A 17,300-nucleotide genomic window follows, 5' to 3' on the forward strand; every position below is an offset into this window, starting at 1 on the left:
GCAAAAGTTCAAGATCTCACAGGGGGGTCGCTTGTTTACATCATCAGAGCAGAGAACAATTTTTCCAAGGAGGTGGGTTCCAAATCTGACAGGTGCCCCCGCCCCCGTAAGTCCGCTTTCAGGATCTAATCTGGCTAATTTCAACATATCCCTCTGAGGATCTTAAAGCTCAATTTGAGAAGAAAAAAAGGGAGCCCGTGAATGGACCTTTTTTTTTTTTTTTTAAAGAGAATCCCGGTGTCCGTTTTTTGTCAATCCTTTAGTGAAAGCCTGTCAAAAATGGTTAGCTTCCCCAGTGAAACTACTTCTTTGCATCTTGCCCTGCGTCTGCACAATTTCTTTCTATCCTCTTGTTTCTCTCCTTTTGTTTAGATAAAGCGAGGGATTAGGAAAGATTTTCCCCCATAAAGTAGTGGTTTGATGGGCTTTTATCCCACCATGTTGCTAAAGCTGTGTAGCCCCTGGATTAGGCCCTGACAATAGGAACCCTTGTGCTGGGCCGCAGCCTGAGGGGCGCAACCAAAGAGCGGCTCTGAGAAAGAGGGAGGAAACAAACCTGCCAACCTCGATATGTCACGTCTGCCAGAAGAACCGTTTGGGAGTCCACGGGATCACGCCGGGATAAACTGGCAAGAAAATGGACGACTTGTGGTCACCTTTACAAACAAGAGCTGTACACGGTCTTTAAGGATGGGGCGCCTTTGGTACTTACTTGCTTTTGAACACCAGCACGTTCTTGTCTTCAATCCTGAATGCATGCTACCTGTCCACACACAAGAGACAAGTGTAAGAAGAAGTTAAGCACTTTTAATATTTATAGAGGAAATCCTTACATGTTGGCTGAGGTCTCATGTGACGTCATGCATGACATCAGTTCCAAAAAGTTTTGTTTGACTTGAGAGGCGTATTTTTTTCTTGAAAACTTAGCTAATCTTCACAGGTGCCATTGTACAGTCGTCCCTCGTTTACCGCGGTTAATTGGTTCCAGCCAGACTGCAATAAGTCAATTTCCACAAAGTAGGAATCAATTTTAATAAATGGAATATTTTCATACTTAGAGCATAGAAAACCCTTAATAACTTTCTAAATACTGTTTTTACAATTATTAAAGCCCTTCAGACATGAAATAACACCCCAATAGTCACCTTTAGACTCCTATTATTGTTTGTTTACAGCACACTTCTCAGCTGTAATGAGCAGGCTACAGGACCACTTTAGGGACACAACAGACAGCCGCCACTTAAGTGTTTCAAATAGAGTGGGGAAGAAGGACAAAAAAGAAGCCAAACATTAACCACTTCCACATGGAATGGGAGGAGAACTTCTTTTTACTCCATTGTGTCAGACATGCCATGGCTGGCTCTATGCATCGTGACGGTCATCTAATCTAACGTGATGTCTCATCAATGTAGCATTGCTGATGCCTAGTGACCAGAATACTCCATCAAACTTTTCTTTCAATGTTTTGTGACTAACACTAGGTCATAGTCAACTATAAAACAGTGGTCATCTAATACATTTTCCAAAAATAACACAATAGAGTGGTGGAGCAGTGTTAGAACTGCGACGTAGCGAGGGATGACTGTATTTGTGTTTGTCATGGACAACTTTATCTTGATTTAAATATCATGTCAGTCGTATAGCATAGGCAACACTTTCATTTGGGAGGCCACCAATGTCGGTTATCAATAACTCACAAAAGGAGTGATTTTGCAGTGAGCAAGTTAACCTGGCTGGTAGCTCGAAGGTCAATTATTAGTGGTAAGATGTCATTTTAACAATAAAACCTCATAAGTGGTGATAATTTGTGTGTTTTTCATGTTGTTTTCAACCTCATCTTTTCCTTGGTCGGAAACTGCGAACTGTTTGCGATTGTTCTTCCACACAAAGTTGTCTTCCCAGTAAGCGACCGAGGTCTAATTGAAAGTCTGAGGATTGTTGATGGCAGTTAGCTTTGTTACTCCAGTCACAGTAGTCCCTTGGAAGCCCTCCCTTTCCAAGCCATACATCAAAATGATTAATTTCACCCAAATGAGTGCGAGCTAACCTTGACTGAGAAAGCAGTGCAGGCCAGGAAAGCTAATGTATTCATGAAGTTCAAGCTAATGATACAAGTTAATGGGCTCTGAAGGCTGAAGGCGTCCACTATACCGGCCACTGGAGGAGTGAAATTACAAACATCCACGCGTTATAAAACCTGATTAAAAAGCGAAGGAGGCTCATAAATCGCCACGGATGAGCTGCCTACGAAGTCCTGATGCAGGGATAAAAGTTTGAAGATTGAGAGAAAGCAGGCGAGAGGATGATGGAGAGGAAAGGCGATGAGTTAGATCTGAAGAGGAGCTTAAACCAGAGGGGGGGAAAGCCGGTGAATGCAGGCCGTGCGAGAACAATGAGAGCGCAGTTGAAATCCACAGAAAATCTGAGATGAATTTGGGCTTTATGGGAAGTTAGAGCTCGCAGCGGCGGCTCCCATCCTGGAGGTGATGACAATGAGCAGCCATGTTTGGAAGCAGCTGCAAAACTTCAACCATCATCATCATCATCCGAGAAGTGGAGAAAAACCACTTAATGTGTAAAAATCCCAAGAGCTGCAACTATGAATAAATCAATCAGAAGTTGGAGTCGTTTTTTTGAGCTTAGGATCCGGTTATGTGAACACATAAATCAAATGTTTCCTCATCTGTGTATCATTAGAGTGCATATATACGTTTACTTGTGCTCTGGCTGTCTTTTTATTTTCTATAATGTACTGTATTTATTTTGTTACTTGCAATTTTTTGGGAATTTGTCTTTAACTTGACTTACCTATATCTATCTTGTTAGCAATGCTCAAGCTAGCTGAGGTATTGTTAGTGAACTTACAAAAAATTGAAAATATAGTACAAAAAATGTAGTTTTTGGCATTTTTCCTGCAATTATCCTCACTTTTGACAAAAACTAAAATCTAAATGTAAAATTTAGCATATAAAATTGTGATAATTTTTTTTTACACAATTGCATCTTGAATTCAACTCATATGCTAGCGTTTAGTATTTAAGGCTAACGTGTATGGGAAATATGAAATAAAATTAATGATTAATTCATATTTAAGACTTGACTTGGGTTATTTTAATTGCTTTATAAAGACACTGAGCAGATGTTCTTTCACTTTTAAGTTCTTATTTCTTTGGGCTGACCAAGTTAATCCTATTGTTGGTCCTCTGGGACCCAAAAGGCGGTGCAGTGCAGCTGTGTGACAAAAACGGTGAAATACTTAAACATTTAACAAATATAAATGTTTTACTTTAAAAATGAATGTAGGGACGAATAAGAAACTGTTGCATGAAACAATGTAAATGTTAGAACTGAAAAACCAAGTTGGCTGTTATTATTTTTTTTCCCACGCCTGTAGAAGGTGTCCAAATATCTCACGTTTAGGATTTCATCTCCGCCTTCCTTCCCCCTTTTTTGTCTCTCAACTCCACAAAATATATGCAAGCTTTACTTACATTAAAAAAGGGCTACTTCTTTTCGTTGCCCTTAATTCCAACCTAAACGGTTTCTCCTCGGGAGAAGGAATCTTTTGAGGAAAAAAAAAACCTTGAAGAGGAGCGGGGCATTATTGTTTTAATCCTCTTACCAGCAGTCATTTTAAGACATTTTTTGGAGGGTGAAACGGCGTCTTGTCTACCAAATCCCAAGCCAAATAAATCCCTCAGGGCCCGGCCAGGAGGAGCTACTGGAGGTAAGGAGCCTTGCAGGAGCAGCCATGGGTCGCCATCTTAGATCGCACTTCCTGGTAAATTAAAAACATCATAAAAACATCTGACTTGTGGGAGGCTTTGTTAATCAATATAACTCTCTACATTACTACGTGTGCTGCTCCTTGCTGTCTAAAATTGTGCCTTAACATGATTAATATTTAAATAAATACATATCATTTGTAGAAATAAAATAATAGTTGTTAATGATGCTAAATAGTACAGGCACGAATTTTCTGGAACTTAGCTACAACATCTCATTGTGTGTTAAAGTTTATATTTGACCAGTTTAATAAAAAAAATGCATTTAAATAATATTGAAAAAAAATTAATGTACGTTTCTAATGTAGTGTACTTATATGGCAGGAAATTGCGGATGAGAAACTTCTCAGCAGTGCAGGTGGTGGAATCGCAGTCCACACAAGGGGGCGGGGCTACAAGGTACCGAGAAGAGTGATGTGATTGGTTGACACTACCTCTCATGACTCCGCCTGCTGCTCTTTATAGGCCGAGTGATGGCAGCTGAAGCAGCCTCCTCACTTGCAACCCGAGGACCAACGGGATATCTTTTTGGTTTTTCTGAAGGACACGCAAAAAATAAAAAACAGAAAAATATGAATTTCCATCAGAGGACTCTCGAGGAGACGATTTAAGGAAGAGAAATTAGTGGATATTTAATTTAAAAAAGACGCACAGAGAGTAAAGAGGTAAGGTGAAATTCATTAACAATTGAATATGTTTTATTAATAACATAAATAAAACTACATTAAAATGTATAGACACCTGCTTCCACAAAGTGTTTATCGAAGTTTCCAGCATTAAAAAGAAACTTCAACGAAAGCAGATACTGCACAGTTTATGCATGCATTTTGTTCAGCTATCACAATTAAATTGGAATATTGTTTGAATTTTTACACGTTACATTATATAATTGTCAATGTCCTGGATGCAACTTCCACTTCCACGCACAGCCTCGCCTCAAGCCAAATGTGGAAGTCATAAATCCACGGCAATTAGCATAATGAGGGTTAAATCACAGCTCGAGGCCAAGAGAGCATTATGTTGATTTTTTTTCCAATGTATTTTTTTTTAAATGGTACGGATTACAAGAATGCTGCTTGAGGCTCCTGTAGTCAAATAATGAAAAAAAATGTTATTTTGTGATAAAATTTGATCACACACGTCAGTTAGGTGATATATTAACAGCCCACTAAAGTTCAAACCTATTTGCAATCACATTAGACAGGGGACCACCGGGACGACCCCACGCAAATGTGTCAGTCATGCTGCAGGGCGTACGAAAAAAAAGAGTTAATCAAAAACAAAAACATTCAAATCAAAAGAAATAAAAACTGTGGGGAAAAATAACCGTGCAATAATGCACTCTTGTTTTCCAGAAACCATAAAAGATGACATGAAATATAACAACAACAAATCGTGCAACGAATTAAAAATAAACTCCATTAGAATTTTTAAAAGGTCGGTTAAATTCTTTAGTTCAGTATGTCGTATGAAACCGAACATTTCTAAAACGACGGGGGCGGAAATATGACTTTCTCTGATAATTTTAAGTAAATTACATGTCAATTGTTCAATTAAATCCCATCTTCTCTAACACTAGAAACATGAAAAATGAGATTAAAAATGTGACAGTCTAAGCAATGTACTCAATAATGTAAAGCAAAATTTAAGTCAAATATATTTTCTGAACAAATTCAGAGAAGACATACACTTTTTAAATAAAAACGGGGGAAAAGAGTGCCACTTCAGGACAATTACGCCACCAAATGCAATTTAAGCATTTTATGTGACCTGTAAAGAAAAATACAAAATAAATTAAAATGTAAAAATGTTCATGAAAATCCATTTCTTTTTTCCAATTCCAGAAAATAATGTTTTTTGGCACACTGTCACAATTTTTTGTAAATATTAAATTAAATGTATTAATTGCACACGTTTTTGCTGTTTTTCCACCTGTTGCCAATTTAAACATTCACAATAAACTGATAATAATCCTGATGACACTTTCTCTTGTTGATTGCTTAGAACCTGAACTCAAAGACCAGACTGACCGAGGTTTCCTCCACAGAGTGGTCAGAGACCATGCAGCACTACGGGGTGAATGGTTACTCCCTGCATGCCATGAATTCCCTCAGCGCCATGTACAACCTCCACCAGCAGGCGGCGCAACAGGCCCAGCACGCGCCCGACTACCGTCCATCCGTGCATGCCCTCACTCTGGCCGAAAGGCTGGCTGGTAAGTATCCGCAGCTCATCTCCCGTCACTGAAGCCCCGGTGTGTAAATTAAACCGGCCGTGTCGCTTGTTTCTCAACGGCTGCACATTTCAAGACATCATCCTGGAGGCCCGCTACGGCTCGCAACACCGAAAGCAGCGACGCAGTCGAACGGCATTCACTGCACAGCAGCTGGAGGCTCTGGAGAAGACCTTCCAGAAGACGCATTACCCCGATGTGGTCATGAGAGAGCGCCTGGCCATGTGCACCAACCTGCCAGAGGCCCGTGTGCAGGTAGAACGCTTCCAAATCTTGACTTTTGACCTTTGATCCTTCCGAACTCAACACGGTTCATCTATGTGGTCAGGTGTGGTTCAAGAACAGGCGGGCCAAGTTCCGCAAGAAGCAACGCAGCTTGCAGAAGGAGCAGCTCCAGAAGCAGAAAGAAACATCAGGAGCAACAGAGGCCTCAACAGAGGATACCAAGACTGACCTGGCGCCCGACTCCCGCACACCTCCACCTCCCTCCTCCGCTTCATCTTGCCACTCGGAAACAGAGAGGCTAGCTACGGCCTCCAGGCCTCAACCCGGAGAGACAAGCGTGGAAGTCAACGTCACCTCACCCGAGCCGTCTGACAGCGAGTCGGGAGCTGAGGACAACAGAGAAGGGGAAGAAGACAGAGTGAGGGGGGAGATGGGGGGGAAGGTTAGGGAGGAAGCACAAGGGGAGGCGGGGATGCACCCTGGCAGCAGCTCGCCGTCCTGCAAACAACTCAGCCCGACATCAGGTATAAATTCATTATCTGGTTCAAAAACATTATTCTTTTAATTTTTACAAACAAATGATAGTGTTCTCTCCCTACATCGTTCATTGTTCAACTTTCAGATTCGCTGTTTTGTGAATTTTTGATGACGGCGTATCGGTGATCTATTGTATGTGTCTGTTATTGGATTTCCTACTGCCACTGCTCGTGAGAGTTGAAAGACATGTTCAGCTTAAGTAAAGATGTCGTCCCTCCACCTCGTCTCGATGTAGAGCCTCAACTGTTTCCTGTTGCTAGCGATCATACATGCCAAAGAAGTTAGGCGGCTGTAGGGTGCCTGGAATACTGTAATGTAGTCTTGGAGGAGTAAAATACTACTACAGAAGTAATATGTTTTAACAAGTATACAAAAACACTACCGCTGAACGGCACCAGGATGAGGCACAGTCAAAGGAGGGAAATAAATAGTTGTAAGGAGCAAAGTTCTCAGCCAGCATTAATACCCATGAGTTCATCTTAAATGCATCTTAAAAGTCTCACACCAATAGTAGAGGAGCAACATTGTAAAGCGCATGCTGAGGTAGGTAAAGCTTTTGCCCGCTCATAATACTACTACGGCTACTGGCGTCTTTTGGTGTTAAAAAAAAAACTACACAGAAAAATTGCCAACTGCCATAGCTGTTAATGGCAATGTTTTTTGTGACCCAGCGGTAAACATCCCTGGCAAATCCAAAATACTCTCCTCTTAATTGGACAGAGGCTTTAATCAAAGCATTTGCGGTACCTAACTGGCATACGAGCGTAAAAAGTAGTTATGTTACACACCCGTAACTTGAATATGCCATTTGTCAAAAGGTGTTTGTTCTACTACCACTTCATGTTCCATTTCTGAATCTATGGTTCACATTTATATACACACGTTGGCCTGCCTCTGGTGCCCTCCTGTGGTGCCCTTTATTTACTGCATAGGCAATGACATTTTCATACATTCATTCATTCATTCATTCATTCCACGAGGGTCGCAGGGGTGCTGGAGCCTATCCCAGTTGTCTTCGGTCGAGAGGCGTGGTACACCCTGGCCAGCCACACAGGGCACATATAGACAAACAACCATTCACACTCACATTCATACCTATGGACAATTTGGAGTCGCCAATTAACCTAGCATGTTTTTGGAATGTGGGAGAAAACCCACGCATGCACGGGGAGAACATGCAAACTCCACACAGAGATGGCCGAGGGTGGAATTGAACCCTGGTCTCCTAGCTGTGAGGTCTGCGCGTTAACCACTCGACTGCCGTGCCGCCATGTCTAATAAATAATAGTATTAATTTAATATGTAATTAAGTCCTCTCCATGTCTCCTAGATTCCCCCCTGAGTTCACCCGCCCTGCCATCCTCCAGCAGCGTGACGAGCACCCTGGCCCAGAGCAACTCGTATGCATCATCCCCTCTGAGCCTCTTCCGGCTGCAGGAGCAGTTTCGGCAGCACATGGCGGCCACCAACAACCTGGTGCACTACCCGTCCTTTGACGTGAGCGCTCCGCCGCCGTCCTCTCTACCTTACTTGGGCATGAACGTCAACATGCCGTCCCCGCTGGGTTCGCTGCCTTGCCAGTCGTACTACCAGACGCTGTCGCAGGCCCAGCAGGTGTGGAACAGCCCACTCCTGCAGGGGGCGCCGGGCGGCCTTCCGGGAACCCTCAATAGCAAGACCACCAGTATCGAGAACCTGCGGCTGAGAGCCAAGCAGCATGCGGCCTCGCTAGGATTGGACACGCTCCCCAATTGAAGCTGCTCCCTTTGCGAGGCTGTGTTCCAGCCAGGCCCACTGGGACCCCGCACAAAAACTCAGACAGCCTTCAGCTTGATCCTTGATATGGCTTTCTTCATGCGTCTGCTGGGAGAACATTATGGACTTAAAAAATATCTATCCGTTGGACTGCAGTACTTCGTGCTTGTGAATCTTGTTGCAATTCCACCACTGCTTTGGCTGCACAAATATGAAAATACTCTCCAATTATACCCAGAACTATGCATGCAAACATCCCACGGAGGCTAGCAGTGTTTACACACGTACTTTTGCCATGGTCTCAGCTTTGGACACAATATGTCAGAAATAAAAATCACAATTGGTAATGCACAGCCACAATATGGCTGTTTCAATCAAACCGTAGATTGAAACAAGAAGTAAATAACAAATGGGGTCTTTGGCTCAAGTGCTCCCCCTACTGATAGGAAGGGCAAGCCAATGAATGTACAGTACAGAATATGCCAATCATCTTATGATATCAGTGTTTTTAAATACAGGTGATCTAAGGTCACCATGGCAACAACAGCAACCCCCTCCCATTACAAGCCACTTTGTTTGCCAAATGCGTTTGAAAAATGTTGCGTTTAAAAAAAATGGCGGGAGAGATATCTGCAGTATTTTACAAAAAGAAACTTAAGCAAGCTCATTTTTGGCAGGCAAGTCAAGGCTAACTATGTATTATATGTCTGTAGATTTAAGATGTGATTACAAAGTCAGTAATTTATCTGTGAAATGTAATTGGAATAAATGCGAGCCTGACAAGGATTAATGTTGACACTATATGTTGGGAAATCTTTGCATCTTTGTTACTGTCTGTGGCGCAAAGCTTCTTTTTACACTTGTATGTGTGACGCTTCATCACATTTACTTTTATTATACAGTGGTTAACTTCTTTTTACACTTGCATGACACTTGGAAATGTTAAATAGCGCAATGCTTCAGCACTGCTCCGTCTTCCCTATACAATGCAACGCAACATGAAAGCATAAGTACTCAAATTTCTCAGTTTTGCTATACTGGATGTGCTGAAATTGTTATTACACTTGTATGACACCCATAAATGTTAAACAGCGCATCCATTCTTCTTCCCTATGCGCTACTATGCACCTGTCAAGGGTCATCAAAGGATTAGTATGCAATAAATTTTTAGTTAACTTCTTTTTACACTTATTTGGTAGTTAAGAATGCTTCAGTAACGCTCTCTCCCCTTTGCTCTTCACATCATCAAAGGACAATAATGCAATAATACAATAATGATAGGTTTGACTACACAATGGTTAACTTCTTTTTACATTTGCACGACTGTCAAAAATGTTAAAAAGGACAATGTTTCAGTCAAACTTCTTTCCTTTATTCTGCTGTGCAACATCATCACAGAACAGCGAATGCCATTTCTCAATGGCATTAAATTATTTGGGAGTTTAGAATATTAAAATATTTTATGTTAAAAGAATGTATTTTGCCAAATTTTCAGATAAAATTCGACTATATTTTTGTGATATATCGCATACTTATCCTTTGATGACACTTAAGGGTGTGTGACCCATTTGCTTTGCACACACGACCTTTGAACCTCTCCTGCTACACACCGTCTGAAGTTTGCTTTAGTAAATTTGGAAGCTGGGGGACACTGTGATGATCCGTGAATAATTCAGAGACACGGAGGGTCCGTGCATCCTTGAGGTTCACAATGCAGCACACGGAAGGGGGGGACCTGCCACTTGTTCACCACTGCAGTGCAGAAGAACTAATCCTGAATGAAACGACAGAAGCAGGGTGTCACCCCCCTTCCATCCACATCCACCCTGTCAGCCGAGGTTTGGCTGCACCGAAACCGAATGCTATAAGAAGATTACCTTGGGTCGGGATATCGATGGATTAAGTAAGAATAGAATGAGATAAAATAGTGAGTGAAAGGGTTCAGGCAGTCAGCAAAGTTCACACACCTGTTTTTTTCTTCTTCTGCATAAACATTAGATCACTTTCTTGGACAGAAAATAAGTGGTAGGCTTTAGTAATGATGGCCACGTTTACATAAGACTACAATCATTTTAGGACACGCACTTAACGTCCATTCAGGCCTGTTCTTTATATATGAGGTGACGAGGTCCATTTACTATAAACACTTTGGTTTTATGTTTGCAGCCTTTGCAGGGGTGTAAGTTAATGTGTGTGTGTGTGTGTGTGTGTCTGCTAAGCCGCTGAAGGTTTCCAGGAGCTCTTTGATGTGTATCTCTGCAATGCGCTATTAGAGGGATTTTCCTAGTTGACAGCTCAGAGAATGTGTGGAGGAATTGCGATGCCAGCGGGCTAAAAGAATGCTGGAAACAGGATTAGGATCATATTCTGGCAGCTCCTGTCACTTCATCAATGGCTAAGGTTTCCCTCAGTGACAGCCCTCCTTCTCTGCGCTCCTAAGACCTTTAGTGGGACCATAAAAAAGGGTGAGAGAGGGCTAAGGAAAAAAAAACAATGATTGAATGGTGCACCGTGATTTTCTAGGGCTGGTTTGGCTGCAAGGGCTTTGTGCTGGGAGGTCTGAGAGGGGTGGCATTGATTCGGTGGGAGGGGTAGGTCGTGGGGATGAGAAAGGAGGGGACAAGGGGGACTTTTAAGGAGATTTACACCCACGACCACATGGTAGGGTTTTTTTTTTTTTTACAACCTACGTGATAGGAGGCGGTGTTGATAGTAATGCTTCAAAAAAGTTACGCAATTACAGTAACATTTTCTTTTACAACGTTCCTCAAATCCATTGACTCAGTCGGCACATATTACTCTCCTGGCTGTGACTTGGGGCTCTGTTGATGCATTGTTGGTCATTGTAGCAGCATTATAAACAGGGGAGCCACCAGGAATTCTGGGACCCATGTAAAAAAAATCACCTTGGGCCCCCGCCATCACCAACTGCACCCCACGCCTGACGGGCAACATGCTGCAGCTACAAGTGACGGTGACGGTAGTAGTGGACCAAACCATTTCATGTAGCGGGGGAGTGGTGACTCAATATGGAAGCTTATGCTTGGTCAATGTGGCTATTTAACTGTTACGACCAAATTCCAAATTCTGACTATGTATAATGTATAAAAATATCATAACCAAATAGCAACATTATCGTATCGATTTATCGAAGATCCTTGGAATTGTCCCCCTTTTATAGCATCCCTGATTATATAGGAGGCATTTAGTTACCTAAACCGCAAAGGGTAAAAAGAAGCTATATTGCACAACACAGCAGCAACAGAACCAATGTTGTAATAACAGCAGTCAGGAACTGCTCAGGCAGCATTAATGTCGTTGATGACTTTTATGGTAAAAAAAAAACAAACAGCGGCAGTATATCATGCATGACTTTCACACTAATAGCATTTTAAAGAGTACGTAGAGGTAGATAAGGCTGCTGGATGCTGGCCAATCATGATACTTTGATGATGCAATTACTGCCATCTTGTGAAGTCTCTGTTGTTGCACAATTGAATTTCCAGCAGTCTGTGAGAAGGTGTTACATAATTAGAGAGCTTATGTATGACCTTTAAAATTATCTTTTGTGGTAATTCTATTGTCTGTTAGCAAGTCCCATGACAAATTAACACTTTAAAATCATTTTTAATGCCCCATAAGCCCCTTTTCATTGGTGCTATAAACGCACATCCAGTCACATGACTACAGGGGTGATTTTTCAATTGTTCCTATCCAAATCCTCTGACGTCAAACACCAGTGAGGTCACACAATTACAATTTGATCAGATCATGAGAAAAATCATCTTCTCATGTGTTTGTTCCACTTTTGAGAGAAGAGGCTAGATTTTGGAGAATACACATTTACGTACATTTGGTGACAAACCGTTAATTGAAGACCTTGAAGCAGGGGTCTCAAACTCAGTTTACCTGGGGGCCACCGGAGCTAGGTTCTGGGTGAAGCATCAGGTTTTCAAAAAAAACCAAAACTCATTTTATTAAAAACTGGAAGAAAAATCAATGAAAAAAAAAACACCTTCAATGCTTTTGCTTCTGCTATACCCTACACTTTTTCAATACTTTGGTTCTGGTTTTCCACACCAAAATATCTGATAAAATATTCCACTGTTCTCAAATATCTTAATTTGTATTTTTCTATACGCAAAATAAGATAAAAAAAATAAATAAACAAATTAAGAATTAAGACAATAAATCAATCAATCAGTAATAAATAAGTAAAATAATAATAAAACAGCAAATAAGAAAAACCTGAGAAACCACATACAGTTGGTAGAAAAAAAATTTTTTTTCAGATTCAAATGTACAGTATTAACAGTCATTGAACCTTTAACATGAACATTAATGAAACTTAATAATTTTTCCCAATTAGCAAGTTAGCATCGTACTCAGTTCCATCTGGGAGCAGCGTCGTAACTTTAACAACATGTTTGATGAGATGTTTTATCTTGACGTGTATATTCCGTTTTATTCCAAATCATTTCCTGCATTTATTTGTACCCAGCGTCATAAGCCTTTAGCTTCATTGCTAATCCAAAGCAAAACAGGGCGGGGCAACCGGGTAGGGTAACAGTATGGGTGGGGCAAAATCATGTTAATTGTGTCCGGTGTGCACACAGCTTTAAGCTGTCATTTCAACATTAAACTTTGGTATCAAGGTGGGGGCCTCAAACTAGCGTCTCGCGGGCCGCGAGTTTGAGACCCCTGCCTTGAAGTATTTTAAGAGGAATATGGAGTGTATCTTTGTAGGTGATCTTTGTGTTACCATTATCAGGTGGTCTCGTCAGTGACAAAACAAGCAACTCCCCCAAACCGCTTTTTGGTAGTGCAAGTGTTGTTCCACACTTTTGCTCACCTGTGTGAAACAATACTTATACACAATACGGCAGTAGTTGCGATTGTTGGCGACAAGTTCTAAAACGCCAGGAATTACAGCCTAGCATGCAAATGCCAAATCCTCCCCTCTTTCTCCACAGACGGACTATATCTCTCCAGGCTTCACTCCGGCTCCCCCAGCTTTGTGCTACACAGGCGCTCTTCTCCTTTCTCCCCCTGACTGGGGTGATAATCCTGACACGCACTGTCTGCATTTTTTACTGTACGTCTTTAAGCGCATTTGCAGAGCATTTATCTCTCCAATGTAAACCAATTTAGCTATAAGGCCCCGGGGCCAATCAAGGCGCCGGAGGGAAAGAATGGAAAAGCCCAAACGTAGCAGATGTGCAGAAAGAGGGCTTGGCGAGGATGCCGGCTTTGACGACCAAGTGAATGCAGCAAAGGGGGGGAAAGCGGAACCGACTTGGAGAAAGAACGTCCCTTGTCCGAAGGGTAAGCTTTTGAAAGTTGGGATAGGGGCCTTTAAAGCCGATAGAGAGTGGATCACGGAATTGTTGAGTCACACAATCTGAGAGAATCATACCGAGCTAGCTGCTAATCCTGTCATAGGGAAAACGCTGGGCATCCTTCCGTGAATCCTCCTTACTTCCTGCAGATATTGCTGTATTGACAGAGCTGTTGTTAGATAGCACCGGTACACCTGTATCAGCTCTCTGGTAATCTCTGCTCTCCTCCCACTACTAGTGGAAGTAATGACTGATGAGCAAAAGCTGCACTGTCAAGAGGCTGAACTTGTCATTGGGATCATCTAAAAGACAGGAGCACCACCTGCTGTGTCACAAATTACCAGCCACATAACGACTATGGGCTCCTCGGTCCCTGAAATGGGCCATTAAGACAGAATCATCCCAGGTTAGTTGAGACAATAGCAAGGTGCAGCGCAGGAATAGCTTTGGATGGCTTTTCAAGTATCTGATCTTATAGCTGTTCAGGTTCCAGGAAATGAGGTATTTGACGGTGCTATGGATGCGCTCAACAGGCTGATCATAGCGCAACTTCATATTTCACGATACACTACCTCAACATCGTTTTCTCTCTCCATTTGCACGGATTGTATTGGAATATTCACACAATAGACGCTTGCTAAGTTTTCTCTCAATGACAGCCAGAATGTCTGTGGGGTTTTATGCCAAATGGTGTGAAGCAATGAGGGGGAAAAGTATAGAAATCCTTCAATACACTTGGATAATGGTGACTTTTCACGCACCATTGCTTTCACCGTGCTGATGTGGTTTGTTTGTACAAGCTGAATGTATTTGCTTTTATTCAACTTTACTTGATTTTGTAAAAGCAAAGTAATTATTCTCATAATTTTAAAGACCAAAACAATATACCAAAGACAAAATAATGAATTCATTGCAGAGTGAAAAAGTGGCCACAACAGCAGAGTCAACTTATTACCTGACATACAAGTGGAAAAATAAGTTAGCCACTTGTATAATGAAATTATATATATAAAAAAAGGACTAACCCTTTGATGATGTGTGGTGGAAGTGTACCATTCATGGAAGTGGAGACAGATTCTTGAGGCTTGAAGAGTCAACTTCTTGTCTGGCAGTTTTCTCCCATTCTCAACTGTCCTACAAGTGTAAAAATAAGTTAACCATCTGTACAATACAACTACAATATAACATTTTTTAAAAAAGCAAAATGATTCACCCTTTAATGATGTGTAATGGACGCATAGCATTCACAGAAGTGGAAAGAGAAGCTTGCTGAAGGCGAGTCAACTTCTTGCAGGTACAAAGAAACAAAAAAAAATTGATCTAAAATAAATTATCTGTGATTGACTGGCGACCAGTCCAGGGTGTACCCTGCCTCTCGCCCAAAGACAGCTGGGATAGGCTCCAGCACCCCCGCGAGGAAAAGCGGTAGAAAATGAATGAATGAATGAATAAATTATGTGTATGACAGAGTTTAAAGGGGACCTACTATGCTTATTTTCCCACCCTTTGTATTGAGTTGTGGTCTCCTATAGAGCAGCTACACACAATAACCCCCACAGAAAACTTCTTCGATTTTCCAGAATCTGCACCTATTCCAGCTGTATTTCCTTTGATTTGTGCTTCCTGGCAAAACAATCTGTTTTAATTTATTTCACCCATGGCCCGCCCCCAGGCATGACCACTCTGCTGTGATTGGTCACATGCCCAACGTGCTTACCAACTATGAAGCATATAAGGAAGTCTGCCCCTCTGTGACATCACAAAGGAATGGTTTTATCACGCCTTTTCAAACAGAGAATTTTGAGCCATTCCAAACTTCTTTCAGGGCTCACTTCCAAATGCGCAAACCTTATTATCTGAAACTTTGGTATCGTTCAACACGAGAATACAACATACTAACTACATTTATAGGTCAGAAAATGGAAAAAGCTTAATAGGTCCCCTTTAAGGAAGGAAGACAATGCGACTTCTTGAATTTTAGCATTCTTAACTGTCATACAAGTGTAAAAAAAGGTTTGGCACCTGTACAGTCATCCCTCACTAATTCAGTTCAAATTTTGCATTTTCAAGCATAAAAATGACTAACTGAACTAAAATACAAATACTGTATGATACATTCAATGTAGCATTCAACACTGGTCACTAGGTGTCAGTAGTCTTACTGTAATCATTTCCTGTCCTCCTGTCTCTCTTACAAGTTCCACAGAGATGACATTTAGAGTAACACGCACAAGCATGAGTATTACTTATGTCTTAAACAGCTGATTTACTACTGTTGGGTATTGCGAGTCTAAAGGTGCACTACAGGGGTGTTATTTCATGTTTAGGGTGCTCTGATAATGTTACACTTGTATTTAGAAGGTTGTAAAGTAGTTTTCCATGCTCTAACCACAAAAATATTCCATTTATAAATAAGAAATGTTGCTTTGCGGAAATTCCCTTGCTATAGTCGGATGTCTGGTAAGCAAGGGATTACTGTACAATGAAACAAAGAACTAAAATGAAATAAATCACCCTTTGGTGATGCATGAAAAAGAAAAAGGGATGTGTCTTATTATATTGCATTTGTTTAACATTTCTATAAGTCATACAAGTGTAAAAAGAAGTTCAGCATCTGTGTAATAAAACGACAAATAAAATGACTCATCCTTTGATGATTCCTTAAAGAGGCCATTTAAGGATGGAAGGCGACTAAACTTCTTCTGTCATATGACGATTGAAGACAACTGGTTTTATGGTTACTGGTCACTTTTGCTCTTTGCTATGACTGGTATTCTTCTGTGGTAATGACACATAAAAAGTAAACAGTACAGTTAATTCTTTGGTTGTTCACTGAGCTGAAATCTCTTAAGAGGCTGAGTTTTTGTGCTTTTTGATAGGCATGTTTTTCATGCAATGTACATATAGAAAATAAACTATGTAAGACTGGTAAATTGCACATATTAAATATACGTAATGAGCCATTTTTAGTCCAAATTTGTCTTCTTGTTACATGTGTATGACTGTCATTGTTGATATCTCCTCCGTTCCTGAGGGATTTATGAACAATGTCAAGTTTCCTTCAGAGGACCAGAGTCCCTCCGGTGCCTCTTAAGGCTTAAACGCTCCCTGACTGAGTGGCACAGCGAGAGCCACTCACTTTCAGATAAAGCTGAGAACAACCTCCCTCCTCGTCTTCTTTCCCCGCCGCCAAGCTATTCCCATTCAGCGATTGTAATGGAAAACACCAACACTGTACCTAAATGGCTTGCCATCCTCGCACGAGAGCTGGGAAACATATGTAAATTTATGTAAACCCAACAGAAACACATATTTACAATAGCGAGGGAGTAATGTGACGACATGCTCCATGGAGGCGCCATGTGTCATTAGCCTCCTTTATCGCTTTTCTTTTACCTGGGAGGGCGCCAGTGCTGCAATCACTCA

General features: G+C 41.4%; 1 protein-coding gene and 1 long non-coding RNA gene across 3 annotated transcripts in view; one reads left to right on the forward strand and one right to left on the reverse strand.

Annotated features, from left to right (window-relative positions):
* The window catches only part of LOC131129238 (uncharacterized), a 32,859-nt gene extending 29,086 nt beyond the window's left edge, over window positions 1–3,773 (reverse strand). Inside the window, exons 1-3 of the long non-coding RNA XR_013627267.1 lie at window positions 3,623–3,773; window positions 713–763; window positions 557–626 (exon numbers count right to left, since the gene is read on the reverse strand). This is a non-coding gene — a long non-coding RNA (uncharacterized LOC131129238). The remainder of the gene's footprint in view (window positions 1–556; window positions 627–712; window positions 764–3,622) is intronic.
* A 506-nt stretch (window positions 3,774–4,279) lies between these two features.
* Window positions 4,280–9,113, forward strand: LOC131129235 (diencephalon/mesencephalon homeobox protein 1-A-like). 2 transcript variants are annotated; one of them, XM_058072537.2, is made up of 5 exons: window positions 4,280–4,450; window positions 5,790–6,000; window positions 6,095–6,273; window positions 6,347–6,767; window positions 8,111–9,113. In XM_058072537.2, the coding sequence occupies exons 2-5, from the start codon at window positions 5,847–5,849 to the stop codon at window positions 8,533–8,535; spliced, it is 1,179 nt and encodes a 392-aa protein (XP_057928520.1). In that variant the 5' UTR covers window positions 4,280–4,450; window positions 5,790–5,846; the 3' UTR covers window positions 8,536–9,113. The 2 variants fall into 2 exon arrangements, with proteins under 2 accessions (XP_057928520.1, XP_078646213.1); XM_078790087.1 differs by having other exon boundaries at window positions 5,790–5,999; window positions 6,079–6,273.
* The last annotated feature ends 8,187 nt before the right edge of the window (window positions 9,114–17,300 follow it).

The sequence above is a fragment of the Doryrhamphus excisus genome, linkage group LG4, assembly GCF_037039965.1.
Source record: "Doryrhamphus excisus strain RoL-2023G ecotype Guam linkage group LG4, RoL_Dexc_Guam_v1.1, whole genome shotgun sequence".
NCBI lineage: Eukaryota > Metazoa > Chordata > Actinopteri > Syngnathiformes > Syngnathidae > Doryrhamphus > Doryrhamphus excisus.